General features: G+C 47.5%; 2 protein-coding genes across 3 annotated transcripts; one reads left to right on the plus strand and one right to left on the minus strand.

Annotated features, from left to right (window-relative positions):
• Positions 1-60: 60 nt before the first annotated feature.
• On the plus strand, positions 61-5,376 carry MRTO4 (MRT4 homolog, ribosome maturation factor). Of its 2 annotated transcripts, none has more exons than XM_084821759.1 (8): positions 61-122; positions 1,227-1,285; positions 1,728-1,831; positions 3,196-3,277; positions 3,395-3,462; positions 4,101-4,252; positions 4,354-4,430; positions 4,680-5,376. In XM_084821759.1, the coding sequence occupies exons 1-8, from the start codon at positions 95-97 to the stop codon at positions 4,836-4,838; spliced, it is 729 nt and encodes a 242-aa protein (XP_084677885.1). In that variant the 5' UTR covers positions 61-94; the 3' UTR covers positions 4,839-5,376. The 2 variants fall into 2 exon arrangements, with proteins under 2 accessions (XP_084677885.1, XP_084677884.1); XM_084821758.1 differs by having other exon boundaries at positions 61-757; positions 4,680-5,028.
• Positions 5,363-14,785, minus strand: AKR7A2 (aldo-keto reductase family 7 member A2). Its single transcript, XM_084821757.1, has 7 exons — positions 14,489-14,785; positions 11,909-12,096; positions 10,285-10,389; positions 9,929-10,025; positions 9,642-9,744; positions 7,107-7,236; positions 5,363-5,971 (listed from the first exon to the last, which is right to left on the minus strand). The coding sequence occupies exons 1-7, from the start codon at positions 14,766-14,768 to the stop codon at positions 5,810-5,812; spliced, it is 1,065 nt and encodes a 354-aa protein (XP_084677883.1). The 5' UTR covers positions 14,769-14,785; the 3' UTR covers positions 5,363-5,809.
• Between the last annotated feature and the right edge of the window lie 2,664 nt (positions 14,786-17,449).

Consider the following 17,449-nt stretch of genomic DNA (forward strand, 5'->3'; position numbering starts at 1 on the left):
CGAGGGAGCAGGCGGCTCTTTGGCGCCCTACATCCTTCCCGTCGGCCCCCGCGGCCCGGCGCCGGCGCCGGCGCCGTCCGCGTGCTGGGGCGACATGCCGAGGTCCAAGCGCGACAAGAGGGGTGAGCGCTGCCGCTAGTCCTCGAGGAGGCGCGCGGTGCGTGTTCAGAGCGCCGTGGGGCCAAGGTGCTCTGGCATCTCTGCAGCAGCCCCCTTTCCCCCAGCCGGGGCGGGCTACAGATCCCATCATCCCCAGCCGGCTGGGCTGATGGGAGCTGTGGAGTCCAGCCCGTCGGGAGGGCGCCAGGTTGGGAGAAAACGGCGGGGGGCTGCCCGGGTCAGGTTAGGGAGCCTCCCGCGGTTGCTGGACTGCAGCTGCTCTCATTCTTGCCCCCTGGCCATGCCGGCTGGGGATGATGGGAGCGTGAGTGCAGCACCATCTGGGGGCCCAGGTTCCCTCCTTCTGCTGTAGAGAATCCCGCGCCCACGCACGCACGTGATTCTGCCTATTGGTATTATTATTAATGGCCACACTGCTTAGCAACTGAAGGGAGGTGCAGCTTAACACGGCTGGAGGGCTCCAGATCGGGAGAGGAAGATGTGGAGGATCAGAGCAGCCCTGTTGCATCTCCCCAAGAGATCCTTTGAATCCCTGCTAACCACGCTCTCGGTGCGGTGCGCAGAAATCACCCACTGTCCAGCTAGATGGAGGATATGTATGTGCCACGAACCGAGCCGCAGTGTAGAGCGGGATACAGTAAGTTTTGGCTGTGGGACCTCGATACCTTTGGAGGCAAAACAGGCCGCCATTTAGTGTCCCATTTCAGCAATGGCTCTTGGCATGACTGCTGCTGTGGAAGTGATAAACCGAATAGAACCGTCTGCCTGTTGAGTAAAAAACCCTATCAGATGTGGACAATTCTGCGTGTCTTTGAACTGGACTTCCTTAACAATGCCCTAATTGCATATTTGTGCTCAATGAGAGAGGGTGCTGTGTAGCTTAGTGATAGAACACCTGCTTTGCAGGCAGAAGGTCCCAGGTTCGATCCCCAGCATCTCCAGGTAGGGCTGAAAAAACTCCTGCCTGCTACCCTGGAGAGCTGCTGCCGCCAGTGTCAACAATATTGGGCTAGATGGACCAAAGGTGTGAATCAGTATAAGGCAGCCTCCTATGTTCCTAACTGACTGCCCCAGACAGAGCTGAACCTTTTCTTCTTTCCTTCTAGTGTCCTTGACAAAAACCACCAAGAAAGGTTTAGAAGTTAAACAGAACTTGATAGAAGAGGTAAGCACTTCATAGTAACAGCTGGGCATTAATCCCAGGTAAAATTACATTAGAGGAAAAGGATTATTTTCAATTGGGGTTATGTTTTAAACTTCAAGCTTATATAAATGCAATCACTGTGAAAGAATTCTTATTTTCTTCGCATCACAAAATGTCACGGTTGCACTACAGGTATCAGACAGGATGAGAGGGTGCAAAGCAATGTGTTATGATAGAGATCATTGGCATTTATGTAGCATACTCTTAATGTTTTCATACATGGAAATGGGTTGGCGTCCAGATGTTGTTGGACTACAGCTCCCATCAACCCTAGCCAGTGGCAAGGGATAATGGGAGTTACAGTGCAACAGCGTCTGGAGGACTACAAATTCCCCACCCCTATTTCAGCGAATGCGTCATTTCCCTCTCTCACATTCTAATTTCCAAACGTCTTTGCTTTCAGCTACGGAAATGCGTGGACACCTACAAATATCTCTTTATTTTTTCCATCGCCAACGTGAGAAACAACAAACTGAAGGATATTCGCAATGCCTGGAAGCACAGCAGGTGAGCAGAGCTCACCCAAGACTCGCTCCCTCTTTTTTGGGTTGACCTAGAAGGAATTGTGCATGATTTATCCAAAAACCTTTATCTTGGGATTGAAAGGGTTTAAACATTTAAAAAGCTCCATCCATGCACAAAAAAGGGAGGTATCGGCAGGCTTGGGGAACACCCCTACGGTTTGCAAAAGAACCCCCAAAAAACATTAGGGGAGAAAAAATAACCTCGTGAGAACTTAGCATGCTCAGAGGCCATAGTACGATATGTCTGCTGGGTGGGGGAAATGGAATATCCCTGGAGCACCCCACACAACATTTTATGGTAGGTCCCATTTGTACATATAAACAGGCTGAGATAAACAAGCCTTTGGTTCTGTTATTGCTCTATTTCACTTACTAATGGTTAGTTTGGGCTCTTCGTGTTTTTGTCTTTGCGGCTGCTTTTGATTTGGTGATTGCGTTCTTTTGGTGGGTTATTGTCTTTATGCCTGTTGTCATATTTTGTAAGTCACTTTGAGCGACTCCTTTTTGGAAGGGGAAAAAGAAGGGGATAAAGTTTTGTATAAGTCAAAGAATATATAAATGACCACTGCAGTGCTGTGCACTAGTGGTAGGCCAACCATGTAATTATCTGAATTTGATGCCCAGGTTGTTGGGGGAGGGTATTGTTTAAATCCATTTAGGGTGCAATCCTGTGCATGTTTAGACAGCTTCCAGCATGCCCCTTTTCTCTGTCTAAACATGCATAGGATTGCACCCTTAATTAGTAGATCGATCAACAAGCAGTTAGCTGGGGGTATTTTAACCAGTAAAGCAGACCTCACCTGGAAGACTGTATCCAATTCTGGACACCACACTTTAAGAAGGAGTCGGATAAATCGGAACGAGTTCAGAGAAAGGCAGCAAAGATGATCAGGGAACTAAAGTCCTATGAGGAAAGATTGAAAGAACTGTTTAACGTTAAGAAGAGAAGACTGAGAGGGGATATGATAGCGCTTTTCAAGTACCTATCACACAGAAGAGGGCTGCAGCCTGCTCTCTAACATCCAGGACTGTAGGATACAAAATAACGGGCTTAAATTACAGGAAGGCAGATTTCGGTTGAACATCAGGAAAAATGTCCCAATGGTTTGAGCAGCCAGACAATGGAAGCAACAGCCTGGGGAGGTGGTGGGCTCTCCATCCCTGGAGTTGTCCAAGCAGAGACTGGACAGCCATCTGTCAGGGAGGGCTTAAACTGGATTCCTGTGCTGAACAAGGCGTTGGACTCGATGGCCTGAACGACCCCTTCTAACTCTAGGATTCTATGAAATATTATTTGGAATGATTAATTCCTGGGTTTGTTTTCACTAGATCTGATTTTTCTTCCAGGATATTCTTTGGGAAAAACAAAGTGATGATGGTGGCCCTGGGACGGAGCCCAACTGATGAATACAAAGATAACTTGCACCAGGTGGGACCTCTGCCGTTTCAGCACTTTAGTCTTGACTCATCCTGTGGATTTTGTCTGTGTGATTCGTTGCTCCAGCGCCTGTTTCCTAATTTCTGCCTGCCTCTCTGTATTTTCCAGGTCAGTAAGCATCTGCGGGGAGAGGTGGGCCTTCTCTTCACCAATCGCACCAAAGAGGAAGTCGTGGAGTAAGTGTTTCCAGTGGCCGCTTTTCACGGCAAAAGCAAAGCACCTTCTGAACCTCTGGTACACCCTTTCCCAGCCTGGTGCCTTTTAGATGTTTTGGACTTCAACTCCCATCCACCTCCGCCAATATGGCCAATGGTCCGGAATGCTGGGCACTGTAGTCCACAACATCTGGAGGGCCCCAGGCACCTTTTTTAGCACCTAAATCAGTTTCTGTTGGCGCTGAAAACAGTGGGTTTAAAGGAGTTCTTGAGCGTGTTGGGTCTTTGGGGCAGGTTACACGTCCTTGGCCATGCCTCCCATGGCAGCCATCTTGTGGTGGTGCCCACTGACACAGTTTCTCAAATTGCCAAATGTGCCCACCGGCCCAAAAAGGTTGCCCTTCCCTGGTCTGGCTCAAATGCCTGCTCAGTGTAGGCTCTGCAACGTAGGCTGCAGCTGCAGGCATTGCTATACTGCAGCCCCCCATGGTGCCTCACCATTGGCTGCGCTGGCTAGGGATGATGGGGGTTGCAGTCCAACAACAGCTGGGGAACCTCACGTTCTCCACCCTGGTATATAGGAGAGATGAATGTTGCTGCTTGTCCCGAGAATTTGAAAATACGGCTGTATTCAAAATGTGCTTCTTTTTTCTCCCCAGCTGGTTCTCTCGTTTCAAAGAGACCGACTTTGCCCGCTCTGGAAACAAGGCCACCTTCACTGTCAGCCTAGATATGGGGCCGTTGGAACAGTTCCCCCACTCCATGGAGCCTCAGTTGCGGCAGCTTGGCCTGCCGACAGCGCTGAAAAAAGGTCAGAAGTGTGTCCCACCGGGAAACACATGAGGGCACATTCGAGAGACTGGCTTGTCCCACCCTTCCGGATCTCACTTTTCTTTCCTTCTCGCTTTGCAGGTGTGGTGATTCTCATCTCTGACTACGAGGTCTGCAAAGAGGGGGATGTCCTGACCCCTGAACAAGCTCGCATCCTGGTGAGTAAAGCGGACTCTGTGTGTGGATCCTCCCTGGGGCATTCCTGTGACCTGCAGGCTCTTAAGATGCTCTCCCTAGCAAGACCCGCCTGGTGCCAACAACATCAAGCCTGATGTAGATTATCTTGGTGGTGGCAAATGGTTCTGAAAAAAGCCCAGGTTTAATGATGAATGTCAGCTCCTGTGCTTTGTTTTCTCGCTACAAGCAGCTGCTGTTGTGCATGACGATCATTTGCTCCTTCATTTCAGAAACTCTTTGGCTACACAATGGCTGAGTTCAAGGTGACGATCAGGAGCGTGTGGCACGCCGAGACGGGAGACTTTGAACAGTTGGCAGAGGATGCTGAGGATATTGTGGAAGGGATGGAGGAGGAAAAAGCAGATTCCAATGAGGATGACGATGACTAGCTGGAAGATACTGTGGGAGACCAAGGGACTGTTGTACCCCCAAGGGGATGATGTATAAAACCTGCAGCTCTCGGCTCCCATGTTAGTTCAGGACTGAACTGATCACCTAAGGACTTTATTTATCAGAGGACTGAGATTTGTATGAATATAGAAATGTATAAGACAAGTGTATAAAGTCTCCTGTTTTCTTTATAAGTGATTTTAAAAACCAGTTTGGGGAAGTCCAAAGTACCGGTTAAGAGCACATTCAGAAGGTCCCAGTTTCACCCCTGGCTTGCAGCAGTGTTTCTCTGAACCTGTGGAAAGCACCCTTCTAAACTTCCTCAACCCCACCTTTCGGACCACACCAACTTCAGATTGAGATCCATTTTCTCTGAACTTTCACGATTAGCGGAGTGGGCTCTCTTCCCCAATTTGCCTTATGTTCTAATACCAGGAGGGGAAGAGGTAAGCAAAGCAGTTCAGAAGTTGGGATCCCCTCCCTATTACAGCTAGACAGCCCAACAGACTTCTGCAAAATACAGCCATTTTGATCAAGAAGTGATTTTATTCTGGCAGATCTGTTGGACAGACAGACAGAACTCTGCAGTTAAAAAAACAAACAAAACCCATGGTTTTATCAGTTTCTTTATCATCTACTTTCAATTCTTTCTACTTGTAGCTGATCCTGGTGGGCGGGGGAGCAAACAAGGGTCTTTGAGGCTATAATAAACCATCTGAGGGGAGGAGGAGAAGACAGAACTTGCAGAGACAAAAACAATCACAAGTTGCGGGGTGGGGGGAGAAAGTGCTCCCAATTTAAGGCAAGAGTGGTATTGGTTCAGGATAATTCTGCTCCTAGGAAGGGGGAGGGTGGTAGAACCTCTCAGCAAGAGGGTATTTGTGGGAGGGGGACACCCTTTGGGCATGGAGTTGCCAGTTGCGAGGGGTGTCCAGTTGGCCCTCCCGTTTCTCCTCCAGACAGCTCGCCTTCAGCGGAAGTAGTTGGGACAGTCGTGGGCCGTGAGATGCCAGGCTCTCTCAAAAGCCTCAACCACCCCTGGGAGGAGGGGTCCCTCTTCGCTGCACCTGAGATTCTCCTGCAGCTGGTCCATGTTGGACATCCCTATGATGACTGCATCCCCACAGTCACCCTAGGAAAAGGAGGAGAAAAAGTGCATCTGCTGTCACAAGCTGAGCTCACCGGGTGGATGGGTTTGTACAGACTGTTCTCCAAACCCCCCGTTTATGCCTGGAGGAATTTGAATAGCACCTTCTGCCCAACATGAGTGGTTCATTATTTCCCCTGCATTTAGGACATTAGCCTCTTCACACAAGCAGCTCACTTTCTCATCACTGCATTCAAAGATGCTAGTCTTTTCCACCATCTACCCAACATTACTGGTTTGATATTTCCCCTGCATTCGTTTGAGCAGAAACCTACCTTACCGATTGGTTAACAACAGTGTTTATAGAGCAGGGGTGAGCAACTTGGAGTTGTTCAGATATTGTTGGGACTCCAACACCCATCATCCCCAGGCAGCATAGCCTGGCTGGGCAGGATGGGGTGGGTGGGGATTGTAGTTCCAACATGTCTGGAGAGCACCGGGTTGGAGAAGTCGGAGTTACCCTGTTATAATCTGTACAACAACGTGGCCTGATTACGCTCCCTGGCGCAGACAAAATGCTATGAGGGAGAAGCTCACCCAAGACTCCCTAGTGGGTTCACAGCACAGGCAAAATCAGTGTGATCTGGAGCTCCATCTCATCTGCGCCGATTGCTGGATTTCTCACAAAGAACGCCAGACTAAGTCCAGCAAGGCAAAGGGCCATCGCATACTCAGGATCGTTGAACAGGGCAGTTGTGACTCTGCTGCGAAGAGGGGTCTCACGTCTCCTCATTGTCACTTTGCAAATTCAAGCTTACCCCACCCTGATGCTTTCCAGACTGCAGCTCCAGGACTGATCCATCGGACCAGGGGTGCAGAACTGTTTTCAGGACCTAGGGCCATTCCAGGGAAGCTCTTGGGGGCTGCGTTCCAGTGCTGGGTGGGGCCAAAAATGCCCCAAACGCGTTGTGGCTTAAAGCTGTTTCTGCCAGTAACTAAAGCCTTCAGAATCGGAGGTGCAAGTGCCTGCATATCCCCATCCTAATTCTTCCGGAAGTCATTTAACTGCCATTTTGGGAACAGCCTGGGCGAGATAAACAGCCCATGGTTAGGCCACCCCTCACCGCCCCTCGCCCTCTTGCATGTACTGCCTGGGGCCGACCGCAGCCCGCACAGGTACCTGCAGCTTTGAGTGATGATAGATCCAGCGCAGGGCGGCCGAGGTCAGGCTGGGAGGGCTGGAGCCATATGTCTCGCGGAGAGCGCTGTCGACCCAGGCCACTCCTTGGAAGTGGTGCGGCTTCCAGTACCTGGCAGGTTTCAAAAGGGGAAGGAATTTGCACCATCAATTTCTTACTGTGCTTTACTTACGTATCATTCCTGGCATATCTATCTAGATGTGGATGAAGTGGATGTAGATATGCAGATTTTATACATCAGCCAATTATTACATATGCGTCTGAAGAATGACCTCACGAATTTTAGCAGAGGATAAACATTTTGCAACTGCCTCTGTTACATGTTTATTAGTATCAGCAAGTGAATAAATCAAATACCAGTCAGAGGATCTTCCATGGAATTTGTTTAAAATAGGTGTAATATGTCTTATTCGCCTGTCTCTATAGAAATTACAAAAAAGGAATACATGTGATAGAGACTCTAGTGCTTCATCTCCACATGAGCAAAGACCATTTGTATAAAGGACCGTCCAATACAGCAGAAGGAATTGCATTGAACCTGGCTTTAGGAAAAAATATGCGACATTTAGGAATGGTCAAATTTACAAGGTATTTTGCACAACTCTTCATGTCAAATCTCACACCTAGGAGAGTTGGGGAACAGGTAGTACGAGCAGCAGATAAGGAATATTGAGTATCCATGTCTTTAATCTGCAGTGCAAGGATAGATTTTGCTTGAGAAATATCTTGGGTGGCAAGAAAGCTATCACCAAAACCCAGCACCTGTAATTTGTCTCTGACAGCTTTAGACCACTGGCTGATGTAATTGTCTTCCCAGAGAAGGGGCACATATCCTGATCTGGAACTTGCAAAAGCAAGTTTTAGCCAGTATCTAAATGCCCATTGCCAAGCAATATGTTTCACCGATGAGAACCCAGCACCGAGCCTTAAAACTGCTGATGGCACAATTAGGTGCACCAAAGAGTCAATGCAGAAAAGATGAAAATATTTGTTCTAAGGCAGGGGAAGATTTTATATAACACCCACACACACACAGCGCTTATATGAGATATTTTCAACCCAGGATCACGCCAGTGTAAATCACTTATTTTAGGAGCACACTTACTAACAAAACTTATCGCCTTAGACAATCAGTAACATGCACTTCCAACAATATGATTTATCTAATTGAATGTAAAATAAAAGGGACGTTGTATGCAATATGTAGGGAAAACTACCACAGACCTAGGAACAAGGTTCAGTAACCACAAATCTGCAATTCTTACCAAGAAACAGAGCAGCCTGTTGCAAGGCATTTTAACTCCCCTGCACATAGTCTCTCAGATTTACAATTGCTTCCAATTGAACAAACAAAGGACACCAACATGCTTGACAGAAAGGGAACCTCTGGATCTACAGACTCAGGACTCTTAGCCCATATGGCCTTAATCTGGAGGATAATTCATAAGTTTTACACTGCTCATACCTCTGTGTTTTTTTCCTTAGGGATTTTCATTTCCCATTTCCCAGCAAATGGTATCCATTTAACATCACAGCTACTGATATATTTAGAGCTAAACCTTTAGCTCTAAATATATTTTGAAATTGCTCTGTTGTTGGTCTGTCTGTCTTATTGTTATGAAGCACCCAGAGAACTTCGGCTATTGGGCAACATGGAAATGGAATGAATGAATAAAAGTATATTTTTTAACTTAAGACTGACTGTATCCATAATGGTTGCTTTGCTGTTGTGTTGCATTACACCTACCTCTCTCTCTCTACACACACACACACACACACACACGACCTTGAAGTATCTTCTTACATAGTAAAAAATGTCAAAACCAACGACCAAAGATACACCGAACCCGCCGCCCCACCCCAGGTATCAAATAAATTAAAGAAACGTCAGCAAAAAAATCAATACACAAGAACCAGGGGAAAGTCGTAAGAACCTAAGAAGAGCCATGCTAGATTAGGCCAAAGGCCTCCAGCATTCTGTTCCCACGGTGGCCAGGTGAAGCACCTTCAGGAAACCCCACAAAAAGGAGATAAAGGCAAGAAGATGTCTTCTGCTGTTGCTCCCATGTATCTGGTATTCAGAGGTAGACTTGCTGTGCTCCAGAAGGTTCAATTTAGCAATCACAGCTAACAAACCTCCTCTGTGACCTCTTGTGCTCATCCACCCACTCTATTGCCATAAGCCTTTCCTCTGAAACAAGAGTGATAGCAGGCTTCCTGCTCAACATCTGTGGTTCATGCTAGCCTCTTTGGCCATCTACCCCCAAGATTATCAGTTCACTTCCTTGCCCACACATTCAAAGACGCTAGCCTCTTCCGCCATCCACCCAACATGAGTGGTTCGTTATTAAGTTCGTTACCCTGCGTTCAAGATGCTAGCCTCTTTACACCAACCCCTCACTTTCTCACCCCCCCATTCAAAGACATTAGCCTCTTCCACCATCCACCCAACATGAATGGTTCATGATTTCCTCTGCATTCAAGATACTAGCCTCTTCCGCCACCTTGAAACCCACCTGTCCCTGTAGACTTTGGACCAATCATTCCCAAAAAATCTGCCAGCCGGTTGCTGGCTCGAGTCTTTATCTTCATACTTGTACTTCCCAGTCAGAAGCCCTCCTGCAGGAGTTCAGCAACACCCTACTGTTAGGAGCTAGAATTGTATAACTAAAGAAGCTCTGGTTAAAACAATCCTCTGCCTTTTCCCCACCAGCTTGCCCTGACAGCCGGCAAATTCACACCTCTTTGAAGGTCCATCTGTGCTTCTGTGACAAAACCAACCCATTCCCTACCCATTGCATACCAGCCAGGGGATTATACGCATAGAACCGGATTCCGAAGTGTCGGAGGCATGGCAGAAGTTCTGTCTCCACTTGGCGGGTCGTGGCGTTGTACATGCCCTTTGTTCAAAAAGAGAAATAGTCAAGAAAGCAGCCTAGGAATGAACGGAGACAGTGTGGTGTAGTGGCTAGAGCAGGGGTGGGTAATCTGTCGCCCTTTGGAATGGGGACCAGAACTCAGTTCTCCCAAGTCCCAGTCCAAAACTCTAACCACTACACCACAGTGGCACACTAGCCCAGCTAAAGCACTCTACCTCTGGGAAAACCGCTAGACCACACAATCAGGAAGAAGGCCTCCAAATCAGTTCACGTCTCTCACCTGGTACACCGTCGGCAGCAGCCACTTGTTCGATCTGCAGATGCTACAGATCTCCGCCACTTCCCAAGCAGCGTAATTGGAGAGACCCAGTTCCTGAAACTTCCCCTGTCGAGGGAGAAAGCAAAAAGAAAGCCCCGTATTTTTAGTTCTACGCTCTTGGAAGGTTGAAGAGCAGAAGATGAAGCCAGTTGGATCAGACCAAAATGTCCATCTAGAACAGGGGTGATGAGCTTCAGGGCCCTGGGCCAAATCCAGCCTTCTGGGGTTCCCCAAATAGCCAAGCCCCCTTCCCCTCCCTCCACCAGACATTGATTGTTTGCAGTTTTTTGCACAGCTTTTGCAGTTTTTTTCCATTCTAAAAGGTTGAAATGCCTCTCCTAAGGCTTTGCTACTGGCAGGAAGAGCTTTAAGCTGCAACATGCCAGCATTTTGTGTATTTTTAGCCCTGCTCCTTTTACATTTGGTGCCGCCCACCACTGGAATGTGGCCCCTGGAGAGCTTCTCCAAAACGGAATCCAGCTCTCGGGCAGAAAGAGGTTCTGATCTCGAAGTGCGTTTCCAAAGTGCCCAGCCTGATGCCCCCAAAGAGAAGCCCACAAGCAAGACGCAAAGGCATCTGCCCTGCAAGCGCTTCCTTCCACATCAAAGGCTCTGCCAGTGGAAACACAGTGGGGAGCTGTAAGCAGCATGGCCTTTTCGGCTGTGGCACCAGTCTTGTCAAACGCCCCAGTGACAAAGAGCCAGCCAGCTCTGATGCTGAATGCTTTCAAATACCAACTTCAGACCTGGCTCTTTTGAGGGAGGCCTTTGGCACAGCTTCCAAGCAGCTTTAGTTATGTTTTCCGTATGCTGTTGGGGTCGTTCCTGCCACCCCTAACACCTTTTTGACTTGATGTTACTTAAGGATTAAAAAAAAAACACACACGTTTATTTACTCTGTTCTTGAATGCTGCTGATTTCTCGTGCGCTTCTGCACAAAGAGGGCAAATAACTTGTTCTCTGCCGCTGTTGCAGCGGGCCAGACGAGATCTAAAGGGCTCACATGACAGGAGGGGAGATTTCGGTGGAACATCAGGAGAAGCATCTTCACGGCATGAGCAGCTCGAGAATGGGAACCAGTGTCCTAGAGGGGTGGGTGGGCTGGAAGTTTTCAACCAGAGGCTGGATGGCCATTGGTCAGAGATTCCTTAGCTCTGGATTTCCTGCATCACGCAGGGGCTGGATTAGAATTAGATGACCTCTGACATCCTTTCTGACTCTGTGATTCTCTAATTATTTGTCATCTTGGGGTTCTTTTTTATTGTTAGTCAATTATTTTATTTGGGATTGTAAGCCGCTCTGATTTCGTTTGAAGAAGAAGGGATATAAAAATGTCTCCCATCAAGCAACATAGCTCCAGGGTCTCCAACACGGGGTCTAGATTTGGGTTCGAAAGAGCAGCTTTGCGTTTTGGACAAGCCCCACCCCCGTGGCAGCCATTTTGTGAGAGTGCCCACAATAACACACCCACTTACCCAAAAAGGTTGGGGACCCCTGCTATAGACTGATGTCCTGAATTTCAAACTCTTTTTGTCCTTGGTTGCCATGCAATTCAGGGGCTCCCTGAAACCCCCGGTCCCCGTACCTCTTTGTGCAGCTCATCGCAGGCCTTCAGCGTCTCTTCCACGGGCGTATTGTGATCAGGAGCGTGAAGGTAGAAGAGGTCGACGCTCTTCCTCTGCAACCTTTGAAGGGACGTCTCCAACTGGGAGCGGACACACTCGGCTTTCAGCGTATTGCCATTCCACGGATTAGCCTTGGTGGCCACTTTGACTAGTGGGGAGAAGAACGAGGTCAGGAACCAAAGGAACGCTGCATCCGTTCCTAAGTCAAGAGCCGACTTTTGTTCCACAGCCTAGAGTCGTAGCCCCCCAAACCAAGGGAAACACAGGGAGAAGCAGCCCTGTGCCCTGCAGATGTTTTGGACTACAACTCCCACATACCTCACCCACCATGGCCAGGGATTCTGGGAGTTGTAGTCCAAAAGTTCTGGAAGGCACCACGATGCCTCCTGGTGCAAGAAAGCAAACAAGACAGACAGGCGATATTGGATCAAACAGAGCTCACAAGACACGACACAGGGTCACGATCGTCCTCCATTGCTTGTCCTTGGCACCTGATGTCCACTATAGAGGGGTTTGCCAGTTGCAGAGTTGTTCCTTTATCCCTCTTTTTTTTATTATTGCTACAACTTGATGATTTATGACTAACGACTTGTCATCATTTTTTTTACATAATTTTTTATTCTACTTTTTATCTTTATAAATGAAATAAAGAATGCCAACAACATAATCACCATCTACAGTTTCCAACATTACAGTATTCTTGAGGACACCCCAACCACCAGAAAAGCAAAAAAGTAAATATAAAAGGAAAAGAGAAGGCAAAAGAGGAAAGAACAGGAAAACAAAGGGAACAAGAAAAAGTATTAAGAAGAAAAAGTATTAAGTATTAAGAAGAAAAGAAAAAAAGAAAGTTACATATTACAGATAAACTTCAAGTATCACTCTACTTAAAAGATTATACCATTGCCAATATTACAATTCAGTACGGCCTAGGTAATCCATCTTATTTCAATAACATATCCTCAAATTTGTAGCAAAGAAACATGCTCTGAATTTTCCCCTAGCCATAAAATGTTTTTCATCTAATATATAATGATAAAGCTGAAATCAACCAACCAAGAATATTACTAATCATAGTCTCAAAATAATAATAATACTACTACTCATAATATTTTTTTTTAAGTTAAGGATAAAAGAAAAAACTAAATCAACAACAATCAGTAATATATTTTATACTATCTATATTTTAGATAGTATTATTTCTAAATATATATATAAGTGGGTACATTTCTATACACCCACAAACCAAGATTTTATATACAGTATATCATGTCTATTATAAAAAAAAGGAGTTAAGAGAAAATGGAAGGAGAAAAAAACGGATATATGTAAACAATCATCTCTGGCATACTGCCCGGATCTTATAACAACTTGTCATTACTTATTGATGATTGATTGATTAATGATTTGGGGTGTAATCCTATGCATGTTTAGACGGAAAAACATCCTATAATTCCAAGCATGCCCCAGCCATATATTTTATTTACTTATTTATTTACAACATTTGTATACTGCTACATATCTAAAACAGATTCTGGAGCGGTGAACAATGAAAGATACAAAATAGGATAAAACAATAAAACACCATGTTAAAATAATTCCTTTTGTGAGCAAAGGGTAGTATAGAAATTTTCTAAACCAACAAAACAAATAACAAATATACACCCGCATTCCAGCCCTTTGGCCTCTTTTAAGATTATCGCCACTGGGGGAGAAAAATGGGAAATTGATAACAGCCTCATTATTTCAGTTCTCTTCATTGATGAATAACTAGAACGGTGACTTATTCATCGGGAAGCTACTGGAGGGCAAAGAGCAAACAGGTTTTGCAGGTAACACGTTAATTCAGGGATGGGGGAGGTCTGGCCCAGCAGATAATGTTAGACCGCAACTCCCATTTTCCCCCACCATTAGCTAGGCTGGCTGGGCTGATGGGAGTTGCAGTCCAAGACCGTATGGAGAGGCACATGTTCCCCGCCACTGGACTAATTGGTGGCAGCAGCAGCAGAGCTCTACAAACACTAATTTGGAATCTCATTGGAAATTGGAGGGGGGGGGTCCACTCTTATATCCCTGGGCTTCAACGGGTATTTTAAATTAACTTTCCCCAACCTGGAAGCCACCCCAGATATTTTTGGACTACAACTGACATAAGCCCCAGCCAGCATGGGCAACGGTCAGGACTTGCGGGAGCTGTAGTCCAATACATCTAGAAGGCCTGCCTACCCGTGGATTCGGACATGGGCAGGGCAAGAGAAAGAAAAACGCTCTGCACGTGCCCACATGTTCCCCTGCTCAGTCTCGCGGGGTAGACGTAAATGAACTTGCTGGAGCCCGAGACCCAAGAGGTCATCTAGTCGAGCCTGCAGAACTACGCAATGCTGCAGGCGGACCTGGTGCGACTTGGCCGAAGCCTGGTCCCTGGGGGAGGCCCCGCGCTCTGCATAGGCGCAGAGGACTCGCTTGCCCACTTTGGCGGGCTGGGCTGGCGGACGCCCTCTCGGGCAGGCTCCCCTCCTCCTCCTCGAGCCAGGGCGCACCTCCGGCGCGGGGCTGCTCCGCCGCCAGCAGGGCGCCCAGGATGCGCTCCGACTCGCCGCCCGCGTACAGGTGCGCGGTGTCCAGCTCGCAGTGCCCGCGGGCCAGGAAAGCGCGCAGCATGGCCCCGCTCGCCTCCTGGCCGGCCCGCCGCCCGAACTCCATGGTGCCCAGCACCGCGCGCACGCCGCCGCCCTGCCCGGCCATCGCTGCAGCCCTCGCCGGGACTCGAACTCGCGGCCTGCTGCGGCGCGGCCAGCTCCAGCGCAGGGGCGCCCGCATCAGGACTCTCCGCGCACGCGCGGCCGCCTCCTCCTCCTCTTCCTCCTCCTCCCTGTTCGCTCGATCAAGGGGCCGTCTCGAAATGCCTGATGCCGAAAGCATCAGAAAAGCCCCTCCGGATCAAGGCGATTCAAGCCCGCCTGCTCGCCGGCCAGCATCTTGTTACCCACGAGGGCGGCACACCTGATGCAGCCTTCCCCGGTTTTGATATTTTGGACCCCAGCTCCCATTAGCCCCAGCCGCCGTGCCCAATGGTCAATCAGTCGGTGCACTTAAAAAAGAAGAAGGAAATGTTTAGAGCATGTTTAGACAGAAAAGAGCCATCCATTTTCCAGCATTCCCCAGCCGGGCATCTAACAACTTGAATTTAATAATAATAATAATAATAATAATGATAATGATAATAATGATAATAATAATTGTAGAGGAAACCTTTTTTTTTGTTCAGTCATTCAGTTCGACTCTTCGTGACCCCATGGACCATAGCACGCCAGGCCTTCCTGTCCTGCGCTCTCTCCCGGAGCGTGCTCAAGTTCATATTCATTGCATCCGTGATGCTATCTAGCCATCTCATCCTCTGCCGTCCCCTTCTCCTTTTGCCTTCAGTCTTTCCCAGCATCCGGGTCTTTTCCAGGGAGTTTTCTCTTCGCATTAGGTGGCCAAAATATTGGAGCTTCAGCTTCAGTATCTGTCCTTCCAATAAGCAGTCAGGGTTGATTTCCTTTAGGATGGACTGATTTGACCTCCTTGCAGTCCAGGGGACTCGTAAGAGTCTTCTCCAGCACCACAGTTCGAAGGCATCAATTCTTCGGCGCTCAGCCTTCCTTATAGTCCAGCTCTCACAGCCATACATTACTACTGGGAAAACCATAGCTTTGATTAGATGGACCTTTGTCGGCAAGGGGATGTCTCTGCTTCTTACTACGCTGTCTAGGTTGGCCATAGCTTTCCTCCCAAGGAGCAAGTGTCTTTTAATTTCATGGCTACAGTCACCATCTGCGGTGATCTTGGAGCCCAAGAAAGTAAAATCTGTCACTGCTTCCATTTCTCCCCCTTCCATATGCCAGGAAGTGATGGGGCCAGATGCCAGGATCTTCGTTTTCTTAATGTTGAGTTTCAAACCAGCTTTTGCACTCTCCTCTTTCACCCTCAACAAGAGGCTCTTGAGATCCTCTTCGCTTTCTGCCATTAGGGTGGTATTGTCTGCGTATCTGAGGTTTTGATAATTCTCCCAGCAATCTTAATTCCGACCTCTGATTCATCCAACCCAGCATTTCTCATGATGTACTCTGCATATAAGTTAAATAAGCAGGGCGACAATATGCAGCCTTGTCGTACTCCTTTCCCAATTTTGAACCACTCGGTTGTTCCATGTCCGGTTCTTACTGTCGCTTCTTGACCCTCGTACAGGTTTCTCAGGAGACAGGTAAGGTGGTCTGGTACTCCCATCACTTTAAGAATTTGCCACAGTTTGTTGTGATCCACACAATCAAAGGCTTTAGCGTAGTCAATGAAGCAGAAATAGAGGTTTTTCTGGAATTCTCTTGCTTTCTCCATGATGCAGCGAATGTTGGCGATTTGATCTCTAGTTCCTCTGCCTCTTCGAAACCCAGCTTCTACTTCCGGTAGTTCTCAGTTCGCATACTGCTGAAGCCTAGCTTGTAGGATTTTGAGCATCACCTTGCTGGCATGTGAAATGAGCGCAATTGTGCGGTAGTTTGAACACTCTTTGGCGTTGCCCTTCTTTGGAACTGGAATGTAAACTGACCTTTTCCAGTCTTGCGGCCATTGCTGAGTGTTCCAAATTTGTTGGCATATTGAATGTAGCACTTTAACAGCATCATCTTTTAGGAACTTAAATAGCTCAGCTGGAAGACTGTCATCTCCGCTAGCTTTGTTGTTACTAATGCTTCCTAAGGCCCACTTGACTTCACTCTCGAGGATGTCCGGCTCAAGTTCAGTGACCGCACTATCATGGCTATCAGGGACATTCAGATCTTTCCTGTATAGTTCTTCTGTGTATTCTTTCCACCTCTTCTTAATCTCATCTGCTTCTGTTAGGTCCCTGCCTTCTTTGTCCTTTATCATGCCTGTCTTTGCACAAAACATTCCCTTGAGCTCTCCGATTTTCTTGAAGAGATCTCTAGTCTTTCCCATTCTGTTGTTTTCCTCGATTTCTTTGCATTATTCATTTAAGAAGGCCTTCTTGTCTCTCCTTGCTATTCTCTGGAACTCTGCATTCAGTTGGATATATCTTCCCCTTTCTCCCTTGCTTTTCGCTGCCCTTCTTTCCTCAGCTACTTGTAAAGCCTCATCAGACAGCCACTTGGCTTTCTTGCATTTCTTTTTCTTTGGGATGGATTGAGTTGCTGCCTCCTGAACAATGTTACAGACCTCCGTCCATAGTTCCTCAGGCACTCTGTCTATCAGGTCTAATCCCTGAAATCTATTCCTCACCTCCGCTGTATATTCATAAGGGATATGATTTAGGTCATACCTGAATGGTTTAGTGGTTTTCCCTACGTTCTTCAATTGCAGCCGAAATAGGAAACCTGCACCTGATTAATTTTTGCCTGTTAAAGTCATAGGACAAAGGAGGAACAGAAATCCTAGTGAAAAGATGATTGAGTGAGAAAGAGTGTGCATGTGTTAGGGCACAAATACGTTGGCCTAGAAATATT

The sequence above is a fragment of the Heloderma suspectum genome, chromosome 15 (assembly GCF_057233095.1).
Source record: "Heloderma suspectum isolate Gila_16-S chromosome 15, 16-S_ref, whole genome shotgun sequence".
In the NCBI taxonomy this organism is placed as follows: domain Eukaryota; kingdom Metazoa; phylum Chordata; class Lepidosauria; order Squamata; family Helodermatidae; genus Heloderma; species Heloderma suspectum.

What these genes read in the sequence shown, in the direction of transcription:
- MRTO4 (XM_084821758.1), top strand. Translation starts at nt 706, where the DNA reads ATGGAGGATATGTATGTGCCACGAACCGAGCCGCAGTGTAGAGCGGGA. An exon ending in AATGCCTGGAAGCACAGCAG is followed by an intron (nt 1,832 to 3,195) that starts GTGAGCAGAGCT and finishes TTTTTCTTCCAG; the next exon opens with GATATTCTTTGGGAAAAACA. An exon ending in ACCAAAGAGGAAGTCGTGGA is followed by an intron (nt 3,463 to 4,100) that starts GTAAGTGTTTCC and finishes TTTTCTCCCCAG; the next exon opens with CTGGTTCTCTCGTTTCAAAG.
- AKR7A2 (XM_084821757.1), bottom strand. Translation starts at nt 14,768, where the DNA reads ATGCGGGCGCCCCTGCGCTGGAGCTGGCCGCGCCGCAGCAGGCCGCGA. An exon ending in TGCTGCCGACGGTGTACCAG is followed by an intron (nt 10,026 to 10,284) that starts GTGAGAGACGTG and finishes TTTTGAACAAAG; the next exon opens with GGCATGTACAACGCCACGAC. An exon ending in ATCATCACTCAAAGCTGCAG is followed by an intron (nt 5,972 to 7,106) that starts GTACCTGTGCGG and finishes TCCTTTTCCTAG; the next exon opens with GGTGACTGTGGGGATGCAGT.